Here is a 12322-nt window from a genome sequence, read left to right as displayed (position 1 = left end):
CTCAAGTAATTTGGGCCCGGGCTATAGAGGGCCTTATATTTTAGCACCAAACTCTTGAATTTGGCCTGGTAGCAGATTGGCAGTCAGTGCAGATTCCACAGACAAAAACGTCGTATGCTGGCGGTAATTTGCGCTGCCCCCCCTTCCCCAGCAGCCTAGCCGCCATGGACTCTGTTTCGTGGCACTTCAAAAGCCTGGTGAGCCAATTTAACCAGAGACAAGGATGGGAGATAAGAAATTGGGGCATACACCATGGAAAATGGCACAACTATCAGGCCCCCTTCAATGCTATTTTGCCTCTCCAGACAGAGGAGACACAGGTGTTTCAAGGAGAACTAAACAAAAGGGTGGCTTTCATTCAGGTGACATTAGGGAGATGCCAGAAATCTTCCTACCCCGAGAAATCCTAAGACAAATCTGCATCCTGCCAATCCTCAGAATTTCCTAAACCCTGCAGAAAAGGTCTCAGGATAAAATAAAAGTTTTTTGTTTTTTTAAGGACCAATTTCTATGCCATAACTCAGGTTAAAAACCTGGTATGTGAAGGTAGGCTGTTCCAGAATGTTCCTTTTTGTTTGTGAAAAGGGGCAGGGAGAAGGCAAGATGTGCTGCCCCATCTGTAGAACTTTCTCCTCAGGGAGGCTCACCGGTGGTTGAGTCTTTTGTCAAAAGACTTTTTTATTTGTCCAGGCCTTTTCATCTATTTTTAGATTTGAAAATGGGCCCGGTCTTTCATTAGGCTGCTCTGATATTCTATAGTGCAATCCTATGCCTGTCTCCTCAGAACTAAGTCAGACGGAGCTCAGTGGGACTTCTGGGTAGCAGAGATGGGGAGATGTGTGGCCCCCAGATACCGCTGGACTCCAACATCCATCCACCCCATCAGCCAGCATTGCCAATGGTCAGAGATGATGGGAGTTGGGAGTCCAGCAACATCTGGAGGGCCACAGGTTCCCCACCCCTGGAGTACAGGATTTAAGCCTTACAACTGATCCCACTGAGGACTGCCGTTTGAATTTTCCACAGTGCCCCTGAGGGAGGCTACACTGGCATCATGGAAATTTAGAACTGTGGTTCAAAGACTCACTTGCCCAGTGTGGGGTGGCTAGTGCAGGCATTACCAATGCTGGGCCCTGCCAGGGCACTGAAGCTCTCTCAAACCCACCCACCCTCTCCCCGTAAGCTTCAGGGTGGGGGGTGAATCCATGTCCAACACTCCATCATTCTACACCACACTGACTCCCAAATCTGAGTAGATCAATCATCTGGGCAGAGACGTCCAATCTGCAGTGCTGAGTACCTTCTTGTCATGTCACTTGGATCCAGCCCTGGAAACAGGGATGTAGCCAGAACTCATAAATTCAGAGCAACGGTTCTAAAAGAGCACACCACAGAGGCTCCAAAATAGCAACACGTTTCAAAACACAGCTATCTGTCTTTTTCCCAGAGTCTTTGGTGCTATAAGCAGGCCTGAACAGAGATTTATTTTGCCAGATTGTTTCTAAAATGGAAGGCATCTAGGGTTGCCAGGCTCAGGGCCTAAGAATGATTCTGTATCTTTGAGAGAAGAGAAAATTCAGCCAAGTGCAGGTGTTCTTGCAACACTGTAATGGGAAAAAACACAAGGTGGAATTCTCCCATCCCCCTGCACAACCTTTAAAGATACAGAAGACCTCTTGGAGGCTGGGCCTGGAAACCAAGAGGTCTTCTGTATCTTAGTTGTGTAGGGGAAAGGGAGAATTTCACCTTTTGGTTTTTCCCATCACAGTGTTACAAGGAAACCTGCACTTGGCTCAATTTTCTCTTCTCTTAAAGATACAGAATCATTCTCAGGCCCTGAACTTGGCAACCCTAAAGGCATCTCCTGGTAGCACAGAAATGAGGGCAGACACCCAACATCTTGAGTCTGCCAGGGCACACCCAACATTCCCCTTCCACAAAGTTCCTCTAACCACGCACTTCCTTCTGTTACAAGCAGCGGGGGGGGGGAGGCAGCCAACATTTCCAATTGCAAGACTGGTGTCTCTTCTCTCTCTCTCTCTCTCTCTCTCTCTCTCTCACTGAAGTCCCACCACACTAAGGAATAGAGTAAAAGATGCTAAGAACCTGTACCTGATGGAGGCACCGATTCAGTTTATCTTCCTCCGCTTAGTTAAGACTGCAGAGTCTTTGATCTTGGTGGCAGACGATCTGGTTAGGAACAAAAAACTGCATTGGAATGCTTTTCAAGGACATGTATAATATATGGTTAGGTCATTTGTCAGAGTCAAATACTGTCAACTGGCCCAATAACTGGTCACCTATTAATTTAACTGCAGCCAAATATCGTCGAGGATTCAAACCTAGCTTTATTTATGACTCATGGGGTCTGTGAATGGCAATGGCAGACATGAGGTCTCTTTGCTCCCCAGCCTTGTAGGAGGGAAGGTCTCACAGGGGCATCCACCCCTCGTTTCAAAGCAGGCACCCTTCACCCTACATCTCTCTCCTAGGGAAGGATCCATTAGCTGGTGCCTCTTTGAAAGCATTCCGTCAACCTAACAGGCAGTATTGATTCAAGTTCATTCTTTGTCCACTATCTGCTGCTTTTACCAGTCCAATAAATGAAAGAAAATATTAATACTTTGAAAGAAAATACTGATAAAGTAGTTTTGCTGCCGCTGCCTCCTTCTCTACTGTGAGTGACTGAAGCTGGTGAGTTTTCATGTTAGCAAGCAGAGACTGGTTGTTTTCCTTTTGGAAAGGAAAAGAGGAGATCAGCCACCCCACCTGCTCCTCAGCAAGCCTAGAATCAATGTGGGTGAGACTTGGCTAGCTTCCTCCAGCATGGATTTTGGATTATTGGAGGGAGGGGAAGAGAGAGAGAGAGAGCTGTACTGCTGTGCTGTGAGTAAAATCAATAAAAGAACAATATATTTGAGGGAATATTCAAGGGGAGAAAAAACCGGTGTCAGGGAAAAACCACTGAAGTTCAGAGCAAACAGGATCACTCTGCAAAGATGAAGAGTATGTGGACCACTGAAAAAGCCAGTGCTAAATACAAATTCAGCAGAATTCTCACCCCTCCTTAATCTCTCCCCAAAGAACTTGTTCTGCTGCCTTCTTTGCCTATTATGCTACACAGTGTAGTATCTCCTATTGGCCATGTGCTGTAACTGCAGGCACCTTCAAACAGGAGGTGGGACACAGGAAGAAACAGGAAGTGGGAAACCAGAAAGTAAACACCCATACGTAGTCACTGGGAGGCAAAGAAAACATTCAGCTGGAAGTCAGGGGCAAATTAACAGAGCAAAGGAAACTGAAACTCCTTACCCTCTTTATATTTATTTGAAGTGGCAATGGCGGAAGCAACAGCACTTGTCACAGAAGCTGTGTCTGTCCCAGCAACAGACACTTTTCCATCCCCTCTTACCAAATTCTTCCAAGCTACACAGGAAGTGGATTGGTCTGTGAAAGACCAACCCAAATTGTGTTTGCATTTTGACAAATGTGTAGAGCGGTACAATATCTCAGAGAGGAGGTCAGGTCTCCTGCTCCCCTAGTACATTCACCATAGATGCCCAATTTCCCTGCTTTTTAAAGTCTGATAGAAATATCTGTTGGCTATAGTTACGTTCTTAAACTGCAAAGGGTTTTTTTTTGCCTATTAGTGAATAGTAGAGCTTGAAATGTATGATGTGACGGTGACACCTTGCCTGAAATCCCCTAATGACTCCCCCACCCCCAGTAGCTTCACAGAGATACTAAATAGCACTTGGGACAAAAATGTGCCCTGTAGCACTCTGCAGATCAACTGCCAGGGGGTTGAGGCTCAGTCACTCAGTACTGCTCTCTGGAACCAGCCCCACTCCTGGAGTGAAACCATTTATATCCCCAACTTGGCATCCTGAACTCCCAACTCACTAAGACAATCCAGTGGGGTACCATGGTCAACAGGAGCAAAAGTTGCTGAGAGATTCAGGAGAATCAACAGGGTTGCACTCCCCCTGTCCCTTTTCCAAAGGAGGTCATCCATCAGGACAACTGAGGCAAATTCTGACCCAAAACCTGAAGCTGGAGTGAAATGACTCAAGATAATCAGTTTCATCCAAGAGTGTCTGCAGCTGAATAGCCAGGTTAGGCTGACACTGACACTGCATCATTTTTAGGCATCAGCTGAAAACCTACCTCTTTGTACACACATTTTTAAACTTTATGTGTTGTTTCTGCTGCTGTTGTTTTGAACTAACAGGTTGTTGAGGTGTTCTACATTATTTATTACTAGGATCTTAAGAGAAAGGGCAGGCCACAAATCTGAAAATAAACAAACAGACAAAATTGTCCTCTTCTAAGACCAAGCTGGTGTTTTCAATCTGATGCTGTCTCAAAAGAGACTTCCTTTCAAATAACACCACCTGGTCAATGTTTGTTTTGAGGCCACTAATTGAACACAGGGCCTCTTTTGTTGTCATAATAAAGGTTATCATAACCTTATTTTTAAAAAAACAATATGTTTTTTAATCTTTTTTTAAGTCTTCAAAGCTTTTTTTAAAAATGTTTCTAAAGTTGTTTTGTTTAATGTGTTTTAATGTCTGTTTTTATGATATTTTAAGGTGTTTTTAGTGCTTTTGTTTGCCGCCCTGGGCTCTTGCTGGAAGGGCGGGATAGAAATCAAATAATAAATAAATAAATAATAAAGAGGGGGATCCTGTTTCAATGTGAGGAGCTAAATTCAACTTGACCAATAATTAAAGGAAAGCTCCCTCTCCTCTAAAACCAATCTGTAAAATCAATCCAGCAATCATAACGGGGTATGCATCCTTTTATTGCCAATCACTGAAGAGATCTATGTTTTAGAATCCCTGAGCGCAATGTAATAGCAAAATAACCATCTGTACAGCATGTTTTTACATGGGTACCTCCACGGTGTACACGTGCTATTGGCCAGAAGGTTCCTCACCAACCCATTCGATTCCAGGTGTCTGTGCAAGCTCATAGTCATTCCTGATAGGCTGTACTAATGGGGAAGGGCTGTAGCTCAGTGGTAGAGCATCTGCTTTGCATGCAGATGCTCCTAGGTTCAATCCTCAGCTTCTCCAGGAAGGGCTGGCAAGGCCCCTGTCTGAAACCCTAGAGAGCCACTGCCAATCAGTGCAGATAATACTAAACTACATGGACCCATAGGGAGCTACCTATGTTCCCAGTTTCCAGGTCATTTTAAGTCAACCAGAGATTCCCAAACTGTGGTCCACAGACCATCAGTGGTCCACAAGCTTCATGCTGGTGGTCCTCCATGCATGTTTGAAGAGGAGCAGCAACAGCAGTGGCTGCTCCAACATACTGTAAGCCTGGGCTTTGCATGCGATCAGGGCCTCCGACAGACAGGCGGAATGGGTAAGTCTTGAGCCCCCTCCCTGCAATTTCTGTGAAATGAGCTAGCCTAGCCTGGCTGCTCCAAGACTCCACCTTTCATTGAGGTCAGGGCTGTGGACTGGGTTCCAGGAACTGCTAGCAGCCCTGCACGCCTGCCTGCCAAACGTGGATCACCCGTATTCAGGAAAGTCGGTAGTGAAAAAAGATAACACTGTGGTTAAATTTGGGAGGGAAAGGGCAGAAAAATAATTAAGTGGTCTGCCAAGACCCTCAGCAGTTTTCAAGTGGCCCATGGGGGGGAAGTTTGGGAACCACTGAAGTAGACCAAAGCAGCTAGTCCCTGTGTCCCCGTTTCCAAGGAAGTCACTTCCACAAGAAATGCTCGAGGTGCACAGAGACAACTGTATATCTTGTCTTGTGACAGTTATACTGCTTCATAAACTTACACAGCTCAGACTGTTTCCAGCCCAGATTATTAGTAGTAGCAGTAGCAGTAGTAGTAGTAATAACAGTAATTGTTGCTGTTGTTGTTATTAAATTTATGTCCCACCCTTCCTCCCAAAAGGAGCCCAGAGCCCTGTATAGCCTTCTGCTGGCTCCAGGTCTCTGGCCGATATCTTTCACTTGCTTGCTTTAGTCGAAGGTGCCACAGACTGAACCTGAGACTTTCTGTGTGTAGTGTGTGTGCTCTCAGCACAGAGCTTTGTTCCATTCCAAAGTGAGCTTAAAGAAAGCCAGTTGTATAGAATCCCACACAGTGCCATCTGGCACAGCAAACCTTTTGCATGCAAAGCGTCCCAGGATCAATCCCAGGCATCTCCAGGTAGGGCTGGGAAGAGAATTTCTCCTGTCTGAAACCCTGGAGAATTGCTGCCAGTGAGCAGGAAGACCAGTAGTCTTATTTATTTATTTATTTATTTCATTTTTAAACCGCCCATAGCAAATAGCTCTCTGGGCGGTGAACAAAACAAGATTAAAATACAATATTACAATAAAATTACAATAAAATCAGCAACAAGTTAAACGGAAAAAAAAATTAAATGAAACACATTGAACATTAAAATGCCTGGGAGTATAGCCAGGTCTTAACCTGGCGCCTAAAAGAAAGTACCGAAGGCGCCAGGCGTATCTCCTCAGGTAGGCTGTTCCACAGTTCGGGGGCCACTACAGAAAAGGCCCTAGATCTAATAACAATCCTCCGGGCATCCTGATGAGTTGGTACCCGGAGGAGGGCCTTGGATATTGAACGAAGTGAACGGGTAGGTTCATAGCGGGAATAGTAATTGTTATTATTCTTCAACCTTTTCAGACTTGGAACTGAGGATGTTGGAGAATTCCAGCAAAAACAGAAACGGGAGCACAAATTGCCAACATTTGCTTGTTCGTCCCAAGTGCAGAATGGAAATCAATCCAGCAAATACAATTGGTATCTGCTGTGATTGTTGCTTTCAATCTACAAACGATACACAAATTGATTTCATCCCGACCCCCAATTTGCACTGTGTTTCCTTTGCACTGAAATGAAAAGGATGGAATAACATAATGATATAACTTACATAATTTACACAATTAAATACAAACATTACATAATTTCACTACAGTGCACAGCAAGACAACTAATGTAGGTTTGGGCAGAAGATGAACAGCAGCAGAATGGAAACAGTGCTGCATGTGACAAATACATGGCAGAACAGAGAACAATGCCTTCTTACAGTTCCCACTTTTAACCCAAACATGCACCTGGGGACCCACTTCTAATTTTTTTTAACCAGGTATTTGAGTGGTATAGCGGTAGCTGTGACAACCAACCTTAGGTCAGGCCGCGATCCAATAGCGGGTCCCAGTGCACCAGTTGAAAACCAATGGAATAGGCAATACTGTGCTAGGTGGGCAAATGGTCTGACTCAGTACAAGGCAGCTTCCTACATTCCCTATGACATCTGGAACCCCATTTATATACACAGGCATACAATCAGATTCACTGGAGCAGTTTTGCAACTTCCTTTTATGTTTCTCATACTTATATCCCATCTTCCTTCCATCATGGAACCCAGCATGGCATACATAATGTGTTAAGAACATAAGGGCCTACTGGATCTATTCCAGCATCCTGTTCTCACAGGGGCCAAGCAGATGCCCATGGGAAGCCCACAAGCAGGACCAGAGTGCAAGAGCACTCTCCCCTCCTGCGGTTTCCAGCGACTGGTATTTGGAAGCATGCTGCCTCTGACCATGCTTCTCAGGAGGCCACCCATCTAGGCACTGACCAGCCCCTGGCCTAGATCTAGACCTGCTTAACTTTATCAATGCTCAAACCGCAGCCTGGGATCAGTTTCAATATGTCTGGGGGTATTTTTTAAAAAATTAGAATGACAGCATACGCAAATGCATCTGCATGTGACACTTTTTTAAAAAAATAAAAATAAAAGGTGTATCATTAGCCTTGCAGTTTTCCTTCCAGACAGTGGCACCAATTCCATGAGTCATTTCGTACATTACACGAAAACTTTAAACTATGCTCAACAGCCTAGCTGGACAGTGAAAAAAGTGCATAAGAGAAGAATCAACTCATTTGAAATGTGGTGTCAGAGGAGAGTTTTGCGCATACCATGGACTGCAAAAACACAAATAATTGGGTGTTAGAACAAATTAAACCATAACTATCACTAGAAGCTAAAATGATGAAACTGAGGTTATCATACTTTGGACACATCATGAGAGAAGACATGATTCACTAGAAAAGACAATAATGCTGGGGAAAACAGAAGGAAGTAGAAAAAGAGGAAGGCCAAACAAGAGATGGATTCATTCCATAAAGGAAGCCACAGACCTCAATTACAAGATCTGAACAGGGTGTTTCATGACAGATGCTCTTGGAGGCCACTGATGCATAGGGTCGCCATAAGTTGTAGACAACATGGAGGCACATAACAACAACATTATTTGATTTATATCCACCCTTCCTCCCAGCAGGAGCTCAGGGAGGAATCTTCCAAAAGTCAGCTTTACTATCAGCAAGCTAGTAAAGAAATAAAAAATGCAAGCATGTAACTTTTGTGGCCTGAGTTACAAGACTGCATTAAGTACATGAGGCTGTTTAATCCATTAGTATTTCCAGTCAAAAAAGATTCACCTGATAAATTACAGCATCAGGCTTCTATCAAAGGCATAAGTTTAATAAAAACAAACTGGCTACTTCAGTAACAGCCCACTGTCACTTTTGGAAAAACCCTGGTATAAAACATCCCCATTTCTTCAGTGGGAAAGTTGAAATAATATCCCACAGCATATGCACAGAGGAAGAGAAGAAGCCCTGTGATGAATGTGCCTTATAAATCCTAAAGGAATGAAGAGGTTAAGCAAGCGGCAGTTACAAAGAATTACACTAATGTAGTTATGCAATAAAATCAGCGTTGCTCAGTCAGCCTATCTAGTAGCCTCTATATTTCCAAGAAAAAGCTGCCAACCTCATGCTTTATACTTCATTAACTGTACTGAACAGGAGGCAAGTATGCTATTTTAAAAGAGCTGAGTTATACATGGCACAGTCCAGCTAGATCTTGAGTACTGGCTTGAGTGAAAAGGCCTTTCTGGAAGAAACAACATGCACCGCCTGCTTTCACGACAGAGATGGGGATGTTTTTCACCCCAAGGGCCATATTCTTTTCTAGGCAACCTTCCGGGGGCCATATGCAAGTGGTGGGAGGGACCAGAAGTAAAAGTGGGTGGAGCAACAACTGTTAATTTATTCACTCATGCCTCTCTATCCGCCATCCAGGCAAGGAAAACACATTATCAGAACTCAGACACATTCTAGCCAGGCAAAAAGACTCAAGGAGAATACAAAGAACATAAGAACATAAGAAGAGCCTGCTGGATCAGGCCAGTGGCCCATCTAGTCCAGCATCCTGTTCTCACAGTGGCCAACCAGGTGCCTGGGGGAAGCCACAAGCAGGACCGCAAGAAGGGCCAGTTAAGGATGTGTCCTGGGGAGAAAGCATGTGGCGGGGAGGAGGATGGCCTAGGAAGAGTTCTGGGAGCCAGACGGAGATGCCTGAAGGGCCACATTCAACCCCCAGGCCTGAGGTTTCCCATCTCTGTCTTAAGGTCATCATTTGTTTTTAATGTTTTTAATTGTTGTAAACTGCCCAGAGAGCTTCGGCTATGGGCCGGTATACAAATGCAATAAATAAATAAATAAATAATAGTGCAAGAGCTTAACATGACACTCCCAGCTCTACCTGGAGATGCCAGGGATTGAAGCGGAGACCTTTTGCATACAAAGCAGATAGTCTGCTACTGAGCTACGGCCTACCGCCTAAATATGTAAACTGGGTAAACATAAGAAGAGCCTGCTGGATCAGGCCAATGGCCCAACAAGTTCAGCATCCTGTTCTCACAGTGGCCAACCAGATGCCCTAATGGGAAGCCCACAAGCAGGATCTGAGCACAACAGCACTCTTTCCTGCAGCCGTTACCAGCAACTGGTATTCAGAAGCATACCGTCTCTGACTGTGGAGGCAGAGCATAGCCCACATAGCTAGTAACCACTGATGGCCTTATCCTCCGTGTATTTGCCTAATCCTCTTTTAAAGCCATCCAAGTTGGTGGCCTACACTGACATCTGTAGTAGCAAATTCCATAGTTCAACTATGAATTACATGAAGTCCTTTCTTTTGTCTGTCCTGAATCTTCCAACATTCAACCTCATTGGATGTCCACAAGTTCTAGTGTTAGGAGAGAGGAAGAAAAACTTTCTATCCACTTTGTCCATGCCAACCCCAAATGTGTTAACCTTCCCTCATAGGGGAGTTGGTGACCAGAGGTGACCAGAACTATCCACAGTATTCCAAATGTGGCCGCACCAAATATTTGTATAATGGCATTATGATATCAGCAGTTTTATTTTCAATTCATTTCCTAATGATCCCTAACAAGGAGTTTGCTTTTCTCACAGCTGCCACACACTGGGTCAATATCCTCACTGAGCTATCCACAATGATCCCAAGGTCTCATTCCTGGTCAGTCACTGCCAGTTCAGTCCCCACAGCATATATGTGAAATTAAGGGGGGGTTTGGCCCCGATATGCATAACTCTACACTTGTTTACATTGAATTGCATTTGACATTTTACCACCCATTTATCCCTCAGTTTGGAGAGGACCTTTTTGTAATCCCTTTTTGTTTAATATCATCAGCAAATTTGGCCACCTTATTGCTCACCCCTAACTCTATATTGTTTATGTTAAAAAGCACAGACCCCAATATTGATCCTTGGAGACTCCACTTTCCATAGCCCTCCACTGGGAGAACTATCCATTTATCCCTATTCTCTGTTTCCTAACCAGTTCTGATCCACAACAGCATCTCTCCTCTTATTCCATGACAGCTAAGCTTACTCAGGGGACTTTGGTGAGGTACTTTGCCCAAAGCATTTTGAAAGTCCAAGTACACTATGACCGCTAGATCACCTTTATCTATATGCTTGTTGACACTATCAAAGATCTCTTAACAGGTTAGTGAGACAGGACACACCTTTGCAGAAACCATGCTGGTTGTATTTCAGCAAGGCTTGTTCTTCTATATACTTGGTTATTCTATCTTTAACAATACTTTCCACCAGCTTTCCCAGGACAGATGTTAAGCTAACCAGCCTGTAATTTCTGGGATCCTCCCTGGATCACTTATTAAAAACTGGTGTTTATTGGCTACTTTCCAGTACTTGGGTATATAGAGCTAGATCTGAGGGACAAGTTACATATTTTTGTTAGAAGATCATTAATTTCGCATTTGAGTTCTTTGAGAACTCTCAAGTAGATGCCATCCAGACACAGCAATCTGTCAGTTTTTCCTCCACTGTGAAGACAGATGCAAAGAATTCATTCACTTCTCTGCAGTCTCCTCATCCTGCTTTACACACCTTTGACTCCCTTGTCATCCAAGGGTCCAACCACCTCTCTAGACAGTCTCCTGCTATTAATGTATTTTTTAAAAAATTGTTGTTCATCTTTATGTTTTAACAAGAGATGGATTGATTCCATAAAGGAAGCCACAGACCTGAACTTACAAGATATGAACAGGGTGGTTCATGACAGATGCTCTTCGAGGTCACTGATTCATAGGGTCGCCATAAGTCATAGTCGACTTGGAGGCACATAACAACAACAACAACATTGTCTGCTTTTGCCCAAGTTTGTGTTCCTTTTCTTTCTCTTCATTTGGACAAGACTTCCATTTTGTGAAGGGAGACTATCACAACTATCAAGACAAAGGTGGGGGGCCAATGTTTTCATGGTGTGGGACAGGAGGGGAGAAAGGGAAGAAGAAGTTTGGATTTGGGCTAGGGAAAGGAAGAAGAATCCCAATGTTTTCACACCTGGCTAACAAGAAGCAGCCAGTGAGAGGTGGGCTGCTGTTGCTTTTTGGAACAGATGCTACTTTGGAAATTAGTCTTGCCTCTCTGCATGCCTGTTCCCCACCTAGTCAACCTGTATATTGGTTTAAAAGCAGGTCTCAGGGGGAAAAAACATCAGAACCTCCAAGACTTTCCTCCTAACAAGGAAATTGACCATATAAAAGGCTGCCTGGGACTTCTTTGCAATCAGGGAAGTGGAGGGATGATATTCTACTCAACTAGGTATAACAATCCCCTCCTTCATATTTTCACTTCTTAAGAAGCTCTGTTCAGACCTGGAGAGATTTACTAATGTATTGACCAAGTGCATTAAGCAGGTGCACGCACATCTCTAAGGCATCAGACAATCTGGCGCTAACTGAAATGTGTTCAGCCGAGGTCAAGCATCAGAAACGTGATGGGTCTTGCAGATCATGAATGAGGTGTAGGAAGAGGCCACAACAGCAAGGTGTGTCAGGGGGGAAAGTGTGCGACTCTGAATCAGAGCACTTGCCTGTGAGGAAACTTAATTAAAGGCACATTTTTTAAAAAACAAAACCTGTTCCTGCTTATGTG

At 44.2% G+C, this 12322-nt stretch overlaps 1 protein-coding gene across 7 annotated transcripts in view; it reads right to left on the bottom strand.

Annotated features, from left to right (window-relative positions):
* CCDC85A (coiled-coil domain containing 85A) overlaps window positions 1-12322 on the bottom strand; it is a 228664-nt gene that overhangs the window by 182075 nt on the left and 34267 nt on the right. For 2 of the 7 annotated variants that reach the window (XM_061625769.1, XM_061625770.1), the window contains exon 3: window positions 2113-2190. The exons of the other annotated variants lie outside the window; for them this stretch is intronic. In XM_061625769.1, coding sequence (XP_061481753.1) covers window positions 2153-2190 — 38 coding nt within the window. In that variant the 3' untranslated portion in view covers window positions 2113-2152. The remainder of the gene's footprint in view (window positions 1-2112; window positions 2191-12322) is intronic. 7 annotated transcript variants of the gene reach the window in all.

Source organism: Rhineura floridana, chromosome 4 (genome assembly GCF_030035675.1).
Source record: "Rhineura floridana isolate rRhiFlo1 chromosome 4, rRhiFlo1.hap2, whole genome shotgun sequence".
Taxonomy (NCBI): domain Eukaryota; kingdom Metazoa; phylum Chordata; class Lepidosauria; order Squamata; family Rhineuridae; genus Rhineura; species Rhineura floridana.
This window is presented reverse-complemented; position numbering and strand designations above follow the sequence as displayed.